This window comes from Ovis aries, chromosome 1 (assembly GCF_016772045.2).
Source record: "Ovis aries strain OAR_USU_Benz2616 breed Rambouillet chromosome 1, ARS-UI_Ramb_v3.0, whole genome shotgun sequence".
Lineage (NCBI taxonomy): Eukaryota > Metazoa > Chordata > Mammalia > Artiodactyla > Bovidae > Ovis > Ovis aries.
Window position 1 is genome coordinate 14,512,478 of NC_056054.1, and position 17,129 is coordinate 14,529,606.

Below are 17,129 nucleotides of genomic sequence, written 5' to 3' on the forward strand. Positions count from 1 at the left end.
AAGAAAGAAAGGTAGGGAAAAGCCATTAGAGTGGAATGATCATTCAAAATGGAGCATCCAGAAAGTTTGAACTTGTTGGAATTCTAGAGGATGCTGCGACATTTAGGACAGGATGAGGAATGTGTCATGAAAGGCCTGAAGCATCTGTTTCTAAAGTAAGAGAAGAAAGTTGGTTCAAAGACAAACACTAGATTTTTGGTACAATCCAAAGTGCCAGAAATTCCCTGGCGGTTCAGTGTTTGGGACTCCATGCCTCCACTGTCAGGACCCTGGGTTGAATCAGGGAACTGAGATCCTACAAGCCACATGGTGCAGCCATAAAATTTTATTTTAAATCATAAATTAGGGGGACTTCCTTGATGGGCTAGTGGCTAGGAAAATCCACTCCCAATGCAGAGGGCTCAGCTTCATTCCCTGGCCAGGGAACTAGATCCCACATGCCACAACTGAGACCCAGCATAGCCAAATAAACATTCAGGGAAAAAAAAACCATAAATTAGGTATTTCCCCGGTGGTCCAGTGGTTAAGAAACTGCCTTTCAATGCAGGGGACGTGGGTTCAATCCCAGGTCAGGGACTAAGATCCCTCATGCCTCAGGGTAACTAAGCCCATATACCACAACTACTGAGTCCATGTATCACAATCCAACACAGCCAAATAAAAATATATTTTTTTAAATCACAAATTAAAGTGCTTTGCAGCCTGACCCCCATCCTAAATTTAAAAAAATGTTTCCTGCAGGGATGTTTCATGATGAACTTGGTGCCTGTATTTGTTTCCTCAGGCTAGCATAACAAATTACCACAAACTGGCTTAAAAACTGGCTGGCTTAAAACAACAGAAATATATTCTCTCATAGTTCTGGAGTCCAGAAGCCCAAAATCAAGGTATTGGTAGGGTCACACTCCATGCTTCCCTCTAGTGAAGAATCCTTCCCTACCTCTTCTAACTGCTGGTAGTTTTTGGAAATTCTTTATATTCCTTGGTTTTCAGCAGTGTGACTCTAATCCTGCCTGTCTCACGTGGCCATCCTCTCTGTTGTGGGTGTGTCTCTGTCCCCACTTCCCTCTCTTTAGGATCCTAGTCATTGGTTTAGGGACCATCCTAATCCAATATGACCTCACCTTAATTTGATGATATTTGTAAAGACTCTATTTCCAAATAAGGTCACATTCACAGGCTCTGGATAGGCATGAGTTTAGTCAGGGGACAAAATACAACCCAGTACAGTGCCTGTGAGTAATTACAACACCCTCCATTGGTTTGGTGGATGTCCGTTTCCATGACTGTTTCCATTGGCGATTGGCCAGCTCAAATCTGGGAGCATCAGAGTGCTCAGAACAAGTGAGAGGAAGAGAGTGGAGTTCACCATGTTGTAGGATTTATGTTGTGTTATAGAGTCTTCTCCAGAGCACACCAGAAGAAGGAAACTGTTTTTTTTTATATATATATAATATTTGTTTTTATTTCTTTGACCATGTTGGGTCTTAGTTGCAGCATGCGGGATCTACTTCCCTGACCAGGGATCGAACCCCTGGCCCCCTGCATTGGGAGCATGGAGCCTTAGCCACTGGACCACCAGGGAAATCCCAGAAGAAGGAAACTTATAGGACTCAGGAAGGTCGAGTGATTTGCCCAAACATCACAAAGGTAGTAACCCCAAGTTTCTGTTCTCAAAAAGAGCTCACTTCCTGCCTTCCCATATCACCAAGGGAGCCTACACATGTGCAGGGATCCCCAAAGGCTGCAAAACCGGAGTAGGGAGGTGCTAAAGGAGAAAAGATGCAGAGCCATCAGAGGTCCTTTCTGTTTCTAATTTCATGGCTTCTTCAAGCCCTCTCCTTTGCTTTTCTGGCCCTTTCTCCTTCCTGTGACTTGGCCCTGTGGGCCTTCATCAGCTTTGTATCTTGGTTAAGCCCCTTTCCAAAGTTTTAATGTCACATTTCCAACTTCCTGTTGGGTGCTCTATTTTGAATGATCCCACCACCTCAATCTCAATTGTGTCCCAAACCACAATCGGTTTCTTTTCTCGACTTCCCTATTTTAAAGAATCACAGAGGATGTTTGTGGTAGAAAGATCCTTTTAGAAATCTAGTGTAACTCCTCTTGTTTTACAAAAATAAGACCACTTGGCCTGAAAATCAGACCAGATCCCTCCCCAGATTTCACATAACTTTCCCAATCCTCTCTTCCCCATAGCTATTCCCTTAGCTTCGAACACCTTCCTCCTCTTCACTTAGCCGAATACCACTGGGACTTGTTCAGTTCAGTTCAGTCGCTCAGTCGTGTCCGACTCTTTGTGACCCCATGAATCGCAGCACACCAGGCCTCCCTGTCCATCACCAACTCCCGGAGTTCACTCAGACTCACGTCCATCGAGTCAGTGATGCCATCCAGCCATCTCATCCTCTGTCGTCCCCTTCTCCTCCTGCCCCCAATCCCTCCCAGCATCAGAGTCTTTTCCAATAAGTCAACTCTTCGCATGAGGTAGCCAAAGTACTGGAGTTTCAGCTTTGGCATCATTCCTTCCAAAGAACGCCCAGGGCTGATCTCCTTCAGAATGGACTGGTTGGATCTCCTTGCAGTCCAAGGGACTCTCAAGAGTCTTCTCCAACACCACAGTTCAAAAGCATCAATTCTTCGGTGCTCAGCCTTCTTCACAGTTCAATTCTCACATCCATACATGACCACAGGAAAAACCATAGCCTTGACTAGTAGTTCCAGTTAAAGTCACAGTATCTCCAACAAGAACTCTCTTGATGACTCCAAAGTGCTCTCTTCCCCTTCTGAGGCTTGCAGCCCTTGTTTGAGACACATATTGCCTTATTCTGTGATCATGTTTGCATGCTCATAAACTTCCATTAAAAAAAAAAGCAGAGACAATACTTTGCCAACAAAGGTCCATCTAGTCAAAGCCATGGTTTTTCCAGTGGTCATGTGTGGATGTGAGTTGGATCATAAAGAAAGCTGAGCACTGAAGAATTGATGCTTTTGAACTGTGGTATTGGAGAAGACTCCTGAGAGTCCCTTGGACCGCAAGGAGATCCAACCAGTCCATCCTAAAGGAAACCAGTCCTGAATATTCATTGGAAGGACTGATGCTAAAGCTGACGCTCCAATGCTTTGTCCACCTGATGTGAAGAACTGACTCATTGGAAAAGACCCTGATACTCAGAAAGATTGAAGGCAGGAAGAGAAAGGGATGACAGAGGATGGGATGGTTGGATGGCATCACTGACTTGATAGACTTGAGTTTGAGCAAGCTCTGGGAGTTGGTGATGAACAGGGAGGCCTGGCATGCTGCAGTCCATGGGGTTGCAAAGAATCAAACATGACTGAGCGACTGAACTGCACTGAAACTTCCATAAGGAACCATCACTTCATATATCATTGTTCTTACTATGTGGCAGGAACTATTCTGAGCACTCACATACAGTAATTTATTTTTAATCTTTTCAACAGTCCTATGAGGTAGGTATTAATATTATATCCATTTTAGAGAAGGAAACTTCTAGGACTTGGAGAGGTTGAATGATTTGCCCAAATATCACATAAGTAGTAACCCCAAGCTCTTATTCTTAACCATTATACTATGCCATCTATAGCAACTTCTGTGAATATTTTTGTTTCGCCACAAGACCTGGCTCTAACCCCTTATTCCAGTGTTTTTCTAAGTGTGACCATAGGATTCCATCTTCTTCCTTGCTTATCAGCAGGGTAGATTCCTGGCCCTGACCTACTACATCAATGTTTTGGGGGTTTGTTTGTTGTTTAGTTGCTAAGTTGTGTTCAACTCTTTTGTAACCTCATAGACCGTACTAGCCCACCAGACACCTCTGTCCATGGGATTTCCCAAGCAAGAATACTGGAGTGGGTAGTCATTTCCATCTCCAGATTCTTAAGACCCACTCAAGTGTGAGGATCACTGCCTGAACAAAAATACACATTAGAGAATTTAATGACTGAATGGAGTCATTGACTCCAGCTCAGTTTGAAGACACTGCAGTGCCCAGTAAGGACAAATGGAGGGCCCATATGTGCAACAGCGTCACAGACTCCCACCTCCTGCCTGCCATGGGGCGTGAGATGCTGTGGACCAGTCAGACTCAGGTCTTTGCCCTTCTTTCCTTCTCTGCTCATCTCAGTCTCCCAAATTCCTGGCTACTCCTTCCCTGATGATTTATTGCCTCTTGAGAAGGCAATGGCAATCCACTCCAGTGTTCTTGCCTGGAGAATCCCAGGGACGGGGGAGCCTGGTGGGCTGCCGTCTATGGGGTCGCACAGAGTCGGACATGACTGAAGTGACTTAGCAGCAGCAGCAGCAGAGGCATTAATACGTCCACCTCAGATTATTTTAAGTACTCCTTCTGGGAAGATTTCTTATTTTACCAATCCCTTCTATCGCCTTGTAAATATGATTAATTGGTGTTCTAGGTGGGGCTTGTTAAATGGCTTAAATAATACTAATCATTTACTAAGCATTTAGTATTGCTCACAACAACCCTAAGAAGCAGGTGCTATGATTTATACTTGTTTTACAAATATGGAAATTGGGACTGGGAGAGGTTAATAATTTGTCCAAGGTCACAAAGCTGGAAAATGGAGAGCTTGATTTGGAACTGAGCTCTGTTGGTTGTGGGAGGTTACCTAACCATACTACTTCCCACAAGTTTAGAGGTGATTCAACAGTTACTTCTTGGGCACCAACTTGACCCCTGGCACCGAGTATTAATTGTTGAATAACTCACCTGATTAGAGACCTTAAGATCATATTTAGGTTTACTCACCAAAAGAATGGCAATCTTAATACAGGTGCGTGCATGCTCAGTTGCTTCAGTCACATCCAACTCTTTTCGACCCTATGCACTATAGCCCACCAGGCTCCTCTGTCTATGGGATTCCCTAGGCAAGAATATTGTGGCAGGTTGCCATCCCCTCCTCCAGGGGATTTTCCCAACCCAAGGATAGAACCCTCATCTCCTGGGTCCTCTGCACTGCAGGCCTGGTGGCTCAGAAGGTAAAGAATCTGCCTACAATGCAGGAGATCCAGATTCGATCTCGATCCCCCAGAGAAGGGACTGGCTACCTACTCTAGTATTCTTGCCTGGAAAATCCCATGGACAGAGGAGCCTGGAGGTCTTCAGTCCTTGGGGTCCCAAAGAGTAGGACACCACTGAGGGACTAACACTTTGACTTTACTTTTTTTACCCACTGAGCCCCCTGGGAAGCCCAATCTTAATATGGTTGATCCCTTTAGCAGCAATTCTAAATAAAGACATTAAGAGCTGTCCACTAAGCTTAAAGTAGAAATGTCCACACCCCCATGGAACTTTAGCTAACATATTTAGAGACCTCCCCTTTGCCCTCCCTAGTCACCCAGTCATCAGTCATCTCCCACTGGTTATCTTATCCTTCGAGTCCTCTTTCACACCCCCTATCACCTTCCAGATCAACAAAACCATCCCCAGCCCCCACCTCCCCTCACCGCCTGCCCCTCTACCCCTGCACCCATCCCTTCTCCTTCTAAAGTGCATATTCTGAAATACTCTGACTCCAGGGGCACTTAAGATAAATTCAGCACTTCTAAGATAGTTCAACCTGTCTCAGTCCCCCTAAAATAGCAACCAATAGGGGCAGGAGTTAAGCACTCCATTTAGCCTTTGATTGTCTAACAGAGCAGATGGTCTTTCTTTCCCATGCCACGTGTGTCTTCTCAGCTGTTCCTTATTATCTACGTTCACATCTCTGGGAGGGGAATGTAGTCCCTTAAGTGTACTGTTCAGAGGCAAACCTAATTTGTAGAAATTTTTCTCCGAAATCCAGGAATAAACTCCTGGCTATTTTCAGACAAAGATAGAGGTAGGAGTCTGCAGAAGTGAGCTAGGAAGGAGCTTAAAATACTTCACATTCCAGAAACACCCTTTCTTCCCCCCAGGAGATGGCTTTATTCCCACTCCTTTCTCAGCAGAGTTTCAGACTCAAAGGAACTGAAGCTTAGAGTCAGGCAAGCCAGGCAGTCTGTACTAGCTGTCTGGGCTCAGACAAATGACTTCAATGTCTCTGAGCTCCAATTTGCTCACCTGTGAAATGGAGCTGATACCATCCTTTTCTCCAGGTTATTGTGAGAATTAAGCAATGTAAAGCAACATTAGCATCAGCTGTAGGCCCTGTACCTAGGAGTTCTTAGGATTTTACTGAGCACTCATGAATTTTTTCAAGGTCTAGTAATGGGAGAGAAGCCCCTACAAATTTTCTTATTTCTTAACAAATGGCCTCCAAAGCAGAAGAATGGGGACTTCCCTGCTGGTCCAGTGGTTGAGTCCATCTGCCAATGCAGGGCACATGGGGCTGATACCTAGATCCCACATGCCTTGGGATCCCACGCGCCACTACTACTGAGCCTGCGCTCTGGAGTCCATGCACCGCAACAAGAGAGGCCACCATGATGAGAAGCCCTCGTACTGTAAAGAAGAGTAGACCCCGGTCGCCGCAACTAGAGAAAGCCCGAGCACACCGAGAAAGATCCAGCACAGCCCCCCAAAAAAGGATGTTACGCTCAATGGGAACAGAGCGACTAGAGCTAAAAGAGGGATATGGAATTTTAAGGAAAGTATCCCAGTAATCCAAGTCTGTTTTATGAAACAGCTATTTATGCCCTGGCTTTGGGGACCTAGGGGTCATAGGGGTGGAGTGGTAAGTTTACCTGCCAGAAGACTGGTTTGGGGATTTGGATTCTGATCTGTGACCTTGAGCAAGAAACCTGTCTGGGGGACTTCCTGGTGGTCCAGTGGTTAGGACTCCATTCCACTGCAGGGGGCACGGGTTCCATCCTTGCTCAGGGAACTAAGATCCCGCAAGCCACAAGGTGTGGCCAAAAAACCAAAACAAAAAAACTACCTGGGCTCCAGTACCAAGTGGCAGATATTGCTTACTTACCAGGCTGTGATGAGAGTCACTTTGTAAATGTGAGGAATTTATAGTAGCTTTTGGACTCAAGCTTCGTAGGAATGCAGGTGGGTAATATCGACCCAGGTCTCAGCTGTAAGGCAGGATTACATGAGATACAGTGGCCTTCTCTTACCATGATGCGCATGGTTTTTCTGACCTGCATCTGTTTTCCTTTCATAGTCCTAGAAGGGGCTTCTCTGGGGCAAGACGAACCTACTCAACCCACAAATGGGCAGAGTGGCTGTTCACAGGACATTTGCTCCACTTCATCCCAATAAGTGGCAGGCACAGTGGCCCCAAGGAGATAGTTCCAGCAAGCAGTTAAGTGATGAAATTCCCTGTCTACTTCCTCTACACACCCCATGATAACAAAAGAAGCTGATCATTATTATGTGGTGGTTAAGACCTCTGGCTCTAGAGACAGGCAAAGCTGGTTTCACATCCCTTGAACTCATTTACTTACTAGCTGTGCAACGTTGGGCAGTTATGTTTCACCCTTAGAACCTTGGTTCCTTCTTCTGTAGCCCCGGCACATGATTGGTGTGGTCTAACATGTAGGAAGGAGCAAGGTGCTTAGAGATCGGCAGTGCTCCATTAGGAGTGGCTATTATTAAAGTCTCCCCTCTTGCATTTAGAGCAAGTTTCTGAGAACTATGTTCCTGTATTAATCAAAGGAGAAAGGAAAAAAAAATCAGATTATATCACCGATTCTCATAAAATTTTTAAAAAGACATCCTGCAAGGGAACTCCCTGGTTGCCCAGTGGTTAGGACTCTGCGCTTCTATTGCAGGCGGCTTGGGTTTGATCCCTGGTCAAAGAATCAAGATCCTGCAAGGCAGTGAATGCATGCATGCTCAGTCGCTTCAATCATGTCTGACTTTTTGTGACCCTTTGGACTGTAGCCCTCCAGGCTCCTCTGTCCATGTGGATTCTCCATGCAAGAATACTGGAGTGGGTTGTCACTCCCTTCTCCAGGGATCTTCCCAACCCAGGAATCAAACCCACATCTCTTACGTCTCCTGAAGCCCACAGGGCGGTAGGCATGGTTAAAAAAAAAAAAAAGGTATTAAACTACCTATGGTAAAAGTACCACCTGAAAAGATTTAAGGCTTTACAGTTTAAAAGCAGTTTAAAGTCTATACTCTGGTGGTCCAGTGATTAAGACTCTGCACTGTCACTGCCAATGGCCAAGGTTCAATCCCTGGTAGGAGAACTAAGATCCCACAAGCCTTGCAGTTGAAAAAGAAAAAGTCTACATTTAATGCCTGCCAATCCCTGCGATAAGCTTCCCTCGTGGCTCAGTTGTAAAGTGTCTGCCTGCCAATGCAGGAGATGTGAGTTCGATCCCCTGGAGAAGGAAATCGCAACTCACTCCAGTATGCTTGCCTGGGAAATCTCATGGACAGAGGAGCCTGGCAAGCTATACAGTTCATAGGGTTGCAAAAGAGGTAAATGCATCTTAGCGACTAAATAACAACAATCCCTTGGGAAGTAGCAATTATCCCCATTTTACAAGTAGGGAAACTAGGGCTTTCAGGTAAAGGTAAAAGGCACAGGATGAATTAATGGTGGAACACCAGGATTTCAAGCCTTCTAAAATACAAATTCAGCACTCTGGAATTCACAAGACAATTTTGTGTTTACTGAGTACTGAACTTACGTTGTTTAGACATGTTTAAAATGGCATTTCAGGAACCCAGGGTGGAGTGACCAGGTTAGCAACATGGTTAGAGATCGCTTGTGGCTACCCTAAAAAACAGTGTCCCTAGGTTCTGGGAGGCATGGTGGGCATAAGCTCCCCCCACCCCCACCTCTGACACATTTGAGAAATCTTTTATTAGAAGATGTCCCAGAAGGCAACATTTTAAAATCAGGCAATCAGTATTCACAACTAAATACAAAATTTCAGGTAAATCTGCCTTTTAAAATAAATCAGACTTTTGCAGCAGGAGAATTGCCCCAGAGTTCTTTTTTTTTTTTTCTTGTACAAAAACAATTAACACCACTTTGCAAAAGGCATACAAAAATACAGTATTAAAAAGAAGACTGCTCCCAGCATAATACCCAACAGCAGCTTATAAAACCCAAGCTCTTCAGGTGAGACATCAATAACCTACATCCCACCTGTTCTCCAGAGATAGTTCCAGAAGTCAGTTGGCTCCCCAAAACCATGCTCCAGAAGCGGGGGGCTTTTTGCAAGTTCCACTGGGGTTCTCTGAGGCCAGGAAGCAACCTCAGGAACAGACCATCATGCATAACAGGTTTAGAAGTAGCAGCTGGCTTCCCAGAGCCACGTATAGCACTCTAGCTTCCTTCCCTCCCCCATTTTCAAACCCCCATCCAGTAGGCACCTGCTGCCCTGGGCAGAGTGCTGGAAGGGCCGATCTTTCTTCCAGGCTAGACTTAGGGGTTGCCCACGTGACACTTGTTGGGTTAGGTGACTTTCTCAGATTGGAGGCTGTGCCTAGAATCCACCTGGAGAGGCTGAGCCCAGTTGGGTAAAATCCATCATGGTCCACTGAGCAGAGCTCCTGGAAGCTTCTTAAAAACCCACCAGGAAGCTAATCCACCTTCTGGAGCACTGGATGAGTCCCAGCGGCTCTCCCAGTAAGAATTGCAATAAGGCCCAGATTCTGGGAATGGGATTCTGACTCATGTCAGGCTGGCAGAGGGCCCAAGGGTGGCTACAGGGACAGCAAGCTCCTTGGAGTTGCAAGAGAAGCACAGGTTTGTATGGTTCTAGCATCACTGACTCAATGGACATGAGTTTGAATAAACTCGAGAAGTTGGTGATGGACAGGGAGGCCTGGCGTGCTGCAATCCATGGGGTTGCAAAGAGTCAGACACGACTGAGCGACTGAACTGAACTGAGTAGAACTTCAAAGTTATCAGTCAGGGGTTGAGATGAGAGGGAAGTGGGAAAGAGGAAGTGGTACAGCTCTTCCCCCTCAGGTGCCTGACATCTGCTTTGAGAGGATTTCCAAGATGGAAAACACCTGGGCAGGGAACACTTTCGCAGCCAGGACTCCAAACCTTCCCACGGTCACAGGCTGGGACGCTTTGCCCTGTGTCCTGGGGAAGTATTTCTGACCTGTAGGAAAAGGCCTTAGAGCCCATTGCATAACAAAGGTGGAAGGAAACCAAAAAAGCTCCTGGTGGGGATGGGATGGTCTCTGCCCTCAGAGGAAAGGGCCCGGAGGGCCTTGAGACAAAGAATCTAAGAGGCCAAGCGCGTTAAAAGTTCTCAAGATCTCAAGATCGCAGCATGGAGACTGGGAGGAGGGGTGTCAACTAACATGGGAATATATATATGCTAAAGGTTTCTGACTCCTCAGCTACTGTAAAGTGTCTGACAGTGAGGTAATGGTCCCTGTTGATCAAGTCTGCGAGCTCGTCTTCACTTAAGACAGCTCGTATGTCTCTTGGAAAAAGGAGCCTGGGGAGAGCATCCAAGCCCAGCTGTCCTAGCGTCACCCCAGAGACACCAGTGGGAGCATCCTTTCTCAGTCTAAGACTCATCCGCAGTGTGAGATTTCATGCAGGCTGGAGCCCCCTGACAACGTCCACCACCTGTTGCATAGCATCTGTCAGGCTTTTCTTCGGAGCTAGTGAGCTCAACAAACCCAGAGTCTCCTCAGTGCTGCCTGCCTGAGAAGCCAAAGGAGCCAGAGAAGCCACTGCGCTCCCGCAAGTCAGGGCAGAGGGAGAGCCGGGTTGCAAGGTTTCCAAGAATGCAAGCCCTTCTTGTGTGTGCACCGGCTGCAATGCATTCTGGGAATCTATTGTCCAGGCCGCCCCACCTGAACTGAAATGTGCAAATTCCTAAGGGGAAGAGGGAAGGTTAAAAAATAAACTTGGGTCTCTGTGAAGACAGAGCAGTCAGACTTTGGTCAGTTAATAGCCACTGAGGTACGCGATTCTCTTCTGCAGCTGTTGCTGCCGACACCGGAGCTGCCTTTTCTCCGTAGCCATCCTCTTCTCGGCTCCCACTAGGGCCTGCAAGTATTCCAAGGCCTTGCTCAGGATCACAACTTTGGGGGCCTTGGAGCAGGTGGCCAGGGTAGGGACCTGATCCCTCAGGGCCAAGAACCTGGAACGGAGGTCATTCCGCCTTTTGCGCTCCAGGAAGTTATGGTTCTTCCTCTTGGTCACGTCCTCAGTGTCAGAACTGACAGGTTTGGGGTTGCAGGACTGGGAAGGCTCGCTTTCTACAGGTGGGAGACTCACAATTTCTTCATCTGCCTCATCTTCCTTTTCTTCTGGTGCATCTGTCTTCAGACCATCTTCACGGGGCCCTGGCTCTGGAGCCTCTCCTTGGGAGCAGCTTTCTGGAGGAAAACGGGCAGCATAGTTGTGCTGTTGTTGATGGATGGAGATGTGGAAGTGTTTCATGCAGGGGTCCAAAGGGTCTGCTCGCACCGTGATGGTGACCGGCTTCCGGACACCCAGGGACTGCCTCTTCTCCACTGTCACAACGTCAATTTCTTCACCCTCTGTCCGAGAAGAGAGATCAACAGAAGAAACACACCCCATGAGAAACACATACACAGACCCTATGCTGGAGTTTGGGAAAGGAGGTGACATCTTCCCAATTTAGATATAAACAAATTCATGTGGGGAGAAAGACAACTGATTCAATTGTATCAAGGCTAAGGGTGGTGTGAAGGAAAGGAAGGGAAATAAGCAAGAAGGAAAATATTCTCCAATTTCTCTTTGCACAGCAAGGCTTAGATAAGAACAAAAGGCAGACCCAAGCCAACAGCCCCCAGTCTGCACAGGCTCTCCCCTCCCCCACTGACGGGATGGAGAGAAAGAGCTATCGGCCTGGGACAAAGTTTTAACTATAAAGATCTTCCCCAGTCGGGCTCTTTCATACCCCATCAGAATTGTAAATGAGGGGTCTGTGGGCAGAGCTGCCCTTTGTTCCAGCCCAGCACAGCCTGCACTTGGGAATTGTTACTTTTCACAAGTTATAAATCCTATTATTCCCCCACCTCTCTATTCTTCCATCCCTTTCAGCAGAAGAGTCAGAGAAGGGAGGGCTACAACCCATCCCTCCTCACCCACAGAGGGGAGGGAAAGGGTTTCCCTTAGGAGCATTTTGCTCCTGGGTTCAGTGGGTTTCTAAAGTCATCCATCATTTATAGGTCGCCTGCCCCACCCACTTCCCTGGACCAGAAGAGGATTGGATTTGTAATCACAGGTCAGCAGAAGCCGCAGGAACTTCACAGAGGTACAAAAGACCATTTCCAAGCTACTTGTGCTAGGGGGTCAGGAGTTGGGGGGCAGGAATTGAGCGGCAAGGGAGTCTTGATACAGGGGCCAAAACACTAGCAACACCTGGACATGCCTCTATCATTCCCTTACTCCAAGATCTCTTAGCTTACCCCAACCAGGAGAGGGACAATTAGGGGAGAACGTTACTGCTCCGCACTGTTTTGCAGCCCCCACAGAGAAGGCCACCTTTATGCATTTCAGCCTGACAACAGAAGAGCTCAGTTCTCAGCCTCTTTCGCAAATCACGAAGCTTGAGCCCCTTTGTCAGGAAGGCTTCCATTGTGTGGACAATCGCATTATTTCTCCATTAATAAAACCTGACCATTCAGCCCTCCTGGCCCCGAGACCTGTGATTGGCTGGCTGAGCGGAGTTTGGAATGCGGTCTTACTCAGCCCCGAGCCCCTATTGGCTGAGCTTTGCCGTCAGTCACTCTCCCCACCCCCCTCATTGTTTGCAATCTGTTGCATTTTGTTCTGGGCCATGTGGCCTGTGAGTGAACCAGGAGCTTGCAAACAGGTTCAGGGTAAAGGGCAGGTTAGAAAATGATACAGGAGACTTCCCCACATCCCAAACCTTTAATACTTCAGGGTTAAGCCCCATAGCTGGGGAAGGTTCTGCCTAAGAAAAAAATAATGTGAGACACCATTCTCCTTTTCAGAGAGCATGTCTAACTCTACCCAGACAAGGACATGTCCTCAGCTGGATGATCAGGTCAAACTCGCTAACATGCAAAGGGAGAAACTGAGAGCCAGGTCAGCCAAGTCCACACAGCACCTTTATAACATTCTGGATCTAAAACTAAGATCTCCAGATTCCCGAAACAATGCACTTTCCACTCTACCATATCAGCTTTTGTAGAGATACATCTTTATTGGTTTCTTGATCTCAAAGTTCCCATTCCAGCCATTAAACAAACAGAAGGCCTTGGTGTAAAGAGCAGGCAGGTTAAAAATGACCTTAACATAGTGAACCAGAAAAAAAATTTTTTTGACTTTTCATTGTGTTTCCTTCCTTATGTTCACCCTTAAGTGTATGAGAACCTCCATACCCATTCCCCAGTTCCCTCTAAACGGTCATGTAAATTATTCTTTTTTTAATTATTCTTAAAAGCTACTTGAGTTTTCAGTCCTGATTTATCTGACAGAAGCCTCAGTGTGCAAACTATAAAACACCCTCCCCAGTATTTCTCATGGGCACCTCGAAGAAGAGGTTAGGCTAAGAACGACACAGTCTGGTGGCACAGATGCAGCAGGCTGTGCTCAGTGAGATGTACACTTGCATTCAAGGATGGGGAAGGGGAGCCTGGAGCTCCATATCTGTGACCCCCAGCACTAACCCCAGAGCTTAGCACAAAGTAGAGGCCAGTGAACATTTGTTGAATACAAATGAAGCAGCTGAAAGCCCTCAGATGAACTGTTCCTAGAGGAACACCTCACCACAGGCCAGAGCAAAATGGCAAGATGTACCACTTCTCAGATAAGATAACCAGTAAGTTCCTCTAAACATCAGAGAAGTGCCTGGTTGGGATGGAGGATTGAGCAAAAGAAGCTGGCTGGATGGCAGGAAGCTGGCGTTCACTTCTGGCGATTTCCTATTTCTAAGCCTCGGTTTTTCCATCTGTTAATGGGGAGCAGTCATTCCTCCATTACTGTCTCAGGGGTGATGTGAGGATGAATACGTGGTAAGAGGTGGGGATGGGGGAGGAGCCATTATTGTCATTTTAAAATAAAGCAGGCAGGAGACCAGGTTTTTTAAAGGATGAAGGCTTTGGCTTTGCACAAAAGGCTTCTCAGCTTCTCTCCCCAGGGGAGTGAGTTTCCCAGAGAAAGAGACAGCAACAAAAAAATTCAAGTCTGGAGTGACCCTTAAGGGACCCTTTCCAGCCTTCGGAGGGCATAAATCCCCTGTGGTCCAATCCCTGTATTGTTCTCCCTAAGTGCCAAGCCTCACCCTGTCTCCCTTGTCCCCTGGGGCTCCAATCATCATCAAAGGGACGCTGGCTCCCACGCCACTTCTTCAAACTGTTTACTAACACTCCCACGTGCCAGACAGACACCGCTGGAGGCTACACCGGCAGCTTCAGCCAGAGGAAGAGGGAGGTGGCGGAAGGGCTTGCGCAGACCCAGTGCCTGACCTCAGCGGCAGAGGTTTGGCCACCCATGGGGTGCCCCCTCTTGGATGACCCGGGGCGGTCCTTACCCGAGTCGCTTGGGCTCTCGGACCCCGAGCAGGCCTGGGTCTTGGGCTCGCCCAGCGGACAGGGGGCAGCGGGCGCCGGGTTGCCGGCTTCGAGGCTGGGAGCGCAGTCCGGGGCGGCGGGCGCCTTGGGCGGGTTCCCCCGGGGCGCGCCAGCGACAAGCCGGTCGCTCACCGCTCTCTCCAGCCGTTCCCGGGCCGAAAAGCCGCTCCACATACAGTCTCGGCGGATGATGGAAGCGTAGTTCCTGCCCCAAGCTTTCGAGTGACCCCGGGATTCTGCATCGTCCCCGGCGCCTCCTCCGGGCCACGGCTCCGGAGGACCAATTCCGGGGCCCGCGTCTCCGTCGCCGGGACCGGAGCTCCAGGGCGGCGACGTGGGGGGCGACGGCACCAGCTCGAATTTCTTCCAGATGTCCTCGCTGGGCGCCGTGGAGCGGTAGAAATCCTCTCCGCAGTCATAGTCGTAGAAATAGTGCTGGTACGAGTCGAAGTCCATGTCCGCTCCCTGCGGGAGGGAAGGGGGATGTGCTGACCCAGGTGCGGGCCCAGGGAGGGAAGCGTCCCCCGGCCCCCCAGTAGAGCTGGCTGCCAGGCTCTCGTACGTCTCCAACCTCACGGCTTGGAGCCCGCGCCCTTCCCTAGCGTCCCGGGCAGCCCGGACCCAGGTCAGCGTGCCTGGGGAAGCTGCTCACAGCGCGCGGACTAGGCTGCAGGGAGCGAGTTCAAAGCAAACTTTGCCAGCGCCGCCCGGAGCGCAGCTCCGAGGGCCCGGCCGGGTCGGGCGGGGGCGCGCTGTGCCCAGAAGGCAGCCTGCAGCCTGTCCCCCGGAACCCGCGCCCGTTCCCAGGCTGCCCGCAGCCTCACCTCGCTCCCGCCACCGGCCACCTGGAGCGGACCGGCTCCCCGCCCGCTCGGGGCAGCGAAGCAGCCCGCACACTTGCACATGCGCGCCACCGAGTGCGAGGCCCGCACACAAGCGCTAGCCTCCCAGCGCGCGCTCCCGCCCTCGCTCGCGCACGGCGGCCCGGACGCTCCCGGGAGCGGCGCGGGAGCGCGAGGTGCAGGCGCATTGTTTCCAAGCGGCCTTATATCTCGTCGCGCGCCCGCGGCTCAGGGACAGGGGGCGGGCCCTACGGGACCAGCCCCGCCCACGCCCCGCCTCCTCGGTCGACAGGTGGGGGCTGTGGAGTCCCAGGCCCACCAAATGAACTGCACAGTGCGGAGCGCGGAGCTGGCGGCGGGCTGATGCGGCCCGGCGGTCGATCGGTGGGGTCGTAACTCTTTAGAGAGGCTCGGGAGGTCCTCCGGAGGCTGAGCGAGAACGGAGCTCCTTGCATACTCTGGGTTCAGGAAAACTACTCCTTGCTCCGCGAGCCTACTTCCCCGAGCTCGCCCCGTTTAGTTTTGGTACGTCTGGCCCGCGAGAGGTGAGGTGGTAGGGGGCAGCCGCACCTCGACCGCGCCACCTGCTGGTCCTCAGCCTTAAACCCCAGCCCGGTCCCCGGCACTGTCTTCCTCACCCTTTGGCCCCGCTTCATCAGCTTGGTGTTCCCAAACCTGGACGGACCTCAGCGAAGCAAGGTGGTGAAGATTCCGGAGCCTGAAATTGAAACTTTCTGAGCTTCAGTCTCATCTATAAAATGAAGGGATGGTAATACCTCACAGAACTGTTGTGAGGGTTTAAGAAGACAGTATCTAGGGAAGGGAACTAGGCCAGGAGAGGCAAGCAGAACAAATTTAGCTCCTGGTGTGGGTGATAAGGAGAATTTTCCCCCAAGAACAGATCAAGGCGATTCCCCTCCCTCAAACCACACACAAAACATTCTGTATCAGCTGTCCTAATACAGGAAAGAATGGGAGTTTGGAGTCTGGAAACTTCATTCAAGCCTTTGTTTTGCTACTTGCTAGCTCTACAGTCAAGCCCTTTTAAGCCTCCATTTACTTATCTGTAAAATGAGAATCTGGATTGTAGCTGTATCTCTGGCCAAGATGATGGACATATAAACCTTGTATCCTCTTCTACACAGACTTCCTTCAGTAGAAGAGGAAAAGCTAAACTATGGGGTATTCTATTCAGACCAAGGAAAGTAACCTGGGATAGCAGCCAATACATCTAGAATGCTCTAACTGGCCTTCAAGGTCTGGTCTACAAGCAGCAGCCGGATTACTGCTGTCTTTCTCTCCCACCGCTGTGGTCTAAGAACACCAAACTACTCACTGATGAAACCCCAGCAGAGGGATGTGAGATGTGCAAGCAGCTCAGTGTGGCTGGAGCATGAGACACTAAACACGAGTTGATATACAAGTTGGCAGAAAAGGAAAGAAAGATGACAGCCTCTGTTTTGCATATGTTAGCTTGAAGGTGCATGTGGACATCTCTGAAGGCAGCAACTAGTTCTTACTAGCTTTGCAATTTAAGTACATAGAACAGCTTGTGACTGAACTTACTAAGTGACTCAGCCAACCAGATTTTATTGAGAGAGCCTGTGTGTCCTGCTTTGTGCTGAATGGAAGGCACAGATCAGAGAGGTTCCAGGTTGGTTGCAGCCCTGAGGCAGAGGGGTTGGAATTGTCTTTGGGGAACTTGTTCTCTGGTCTACAGATATCTGAAATGGTTGCTATACTAGTCGGAGTTCTTGGTTACAAACGACAGATACATTTAAGCAGAAAATCATTTTACTGGGAAGATTTGGGGCATAGAATC

The 17,129-nt window shown here is 49.0% G+C and overlaps 1 protein-coding gene across 2 annotated transcripts; it reads right to left on the minus strand.

The window, feature by feature from the left end:
- Nucleotides 1–8,568: 8,568 nt before the first annotated feature.
- Nucleotides 8,569–15,831, minus strand: MYCL (MYCL proto-oncogene, bHLH transcription factor). Of its 2 annotated transcripts, none has more exons than XM_042246096.2 (3): nucleotides 15,627–15,831; nucleotides 14,426–14,930; nucleotides 8,569–11,441 (listed from the first exon to the last, which is right to left on the minus strand). In XM_042246096.2, exons 2-3 carry the CDS (start codon nucleotides 14,919–14,921, stop codon nucleotides 10,843–10,845), a joined length of 1,095 nt encoding a protein of 364 aa, XP_042102030.1. In that variant the 5' UTR covers nucleotides 14,922–14,930; nucleotides 15,627–15,831; the 3' UTR covers nucleotides 8,569–10,842. The 2 variants fall into 2 exon arrangements, with proteins under 2 accessions (XP_042102030.1, XP_014947373.2); XM_015091887.4 differs by lacking the exon at nucleotides 15,627–15,831 and adding an exon at nucleotides 15,290–15,487.
- Between the last annotated feature and the right edge of the window lie 1,298 nt (nucleotides 15,832–17,129).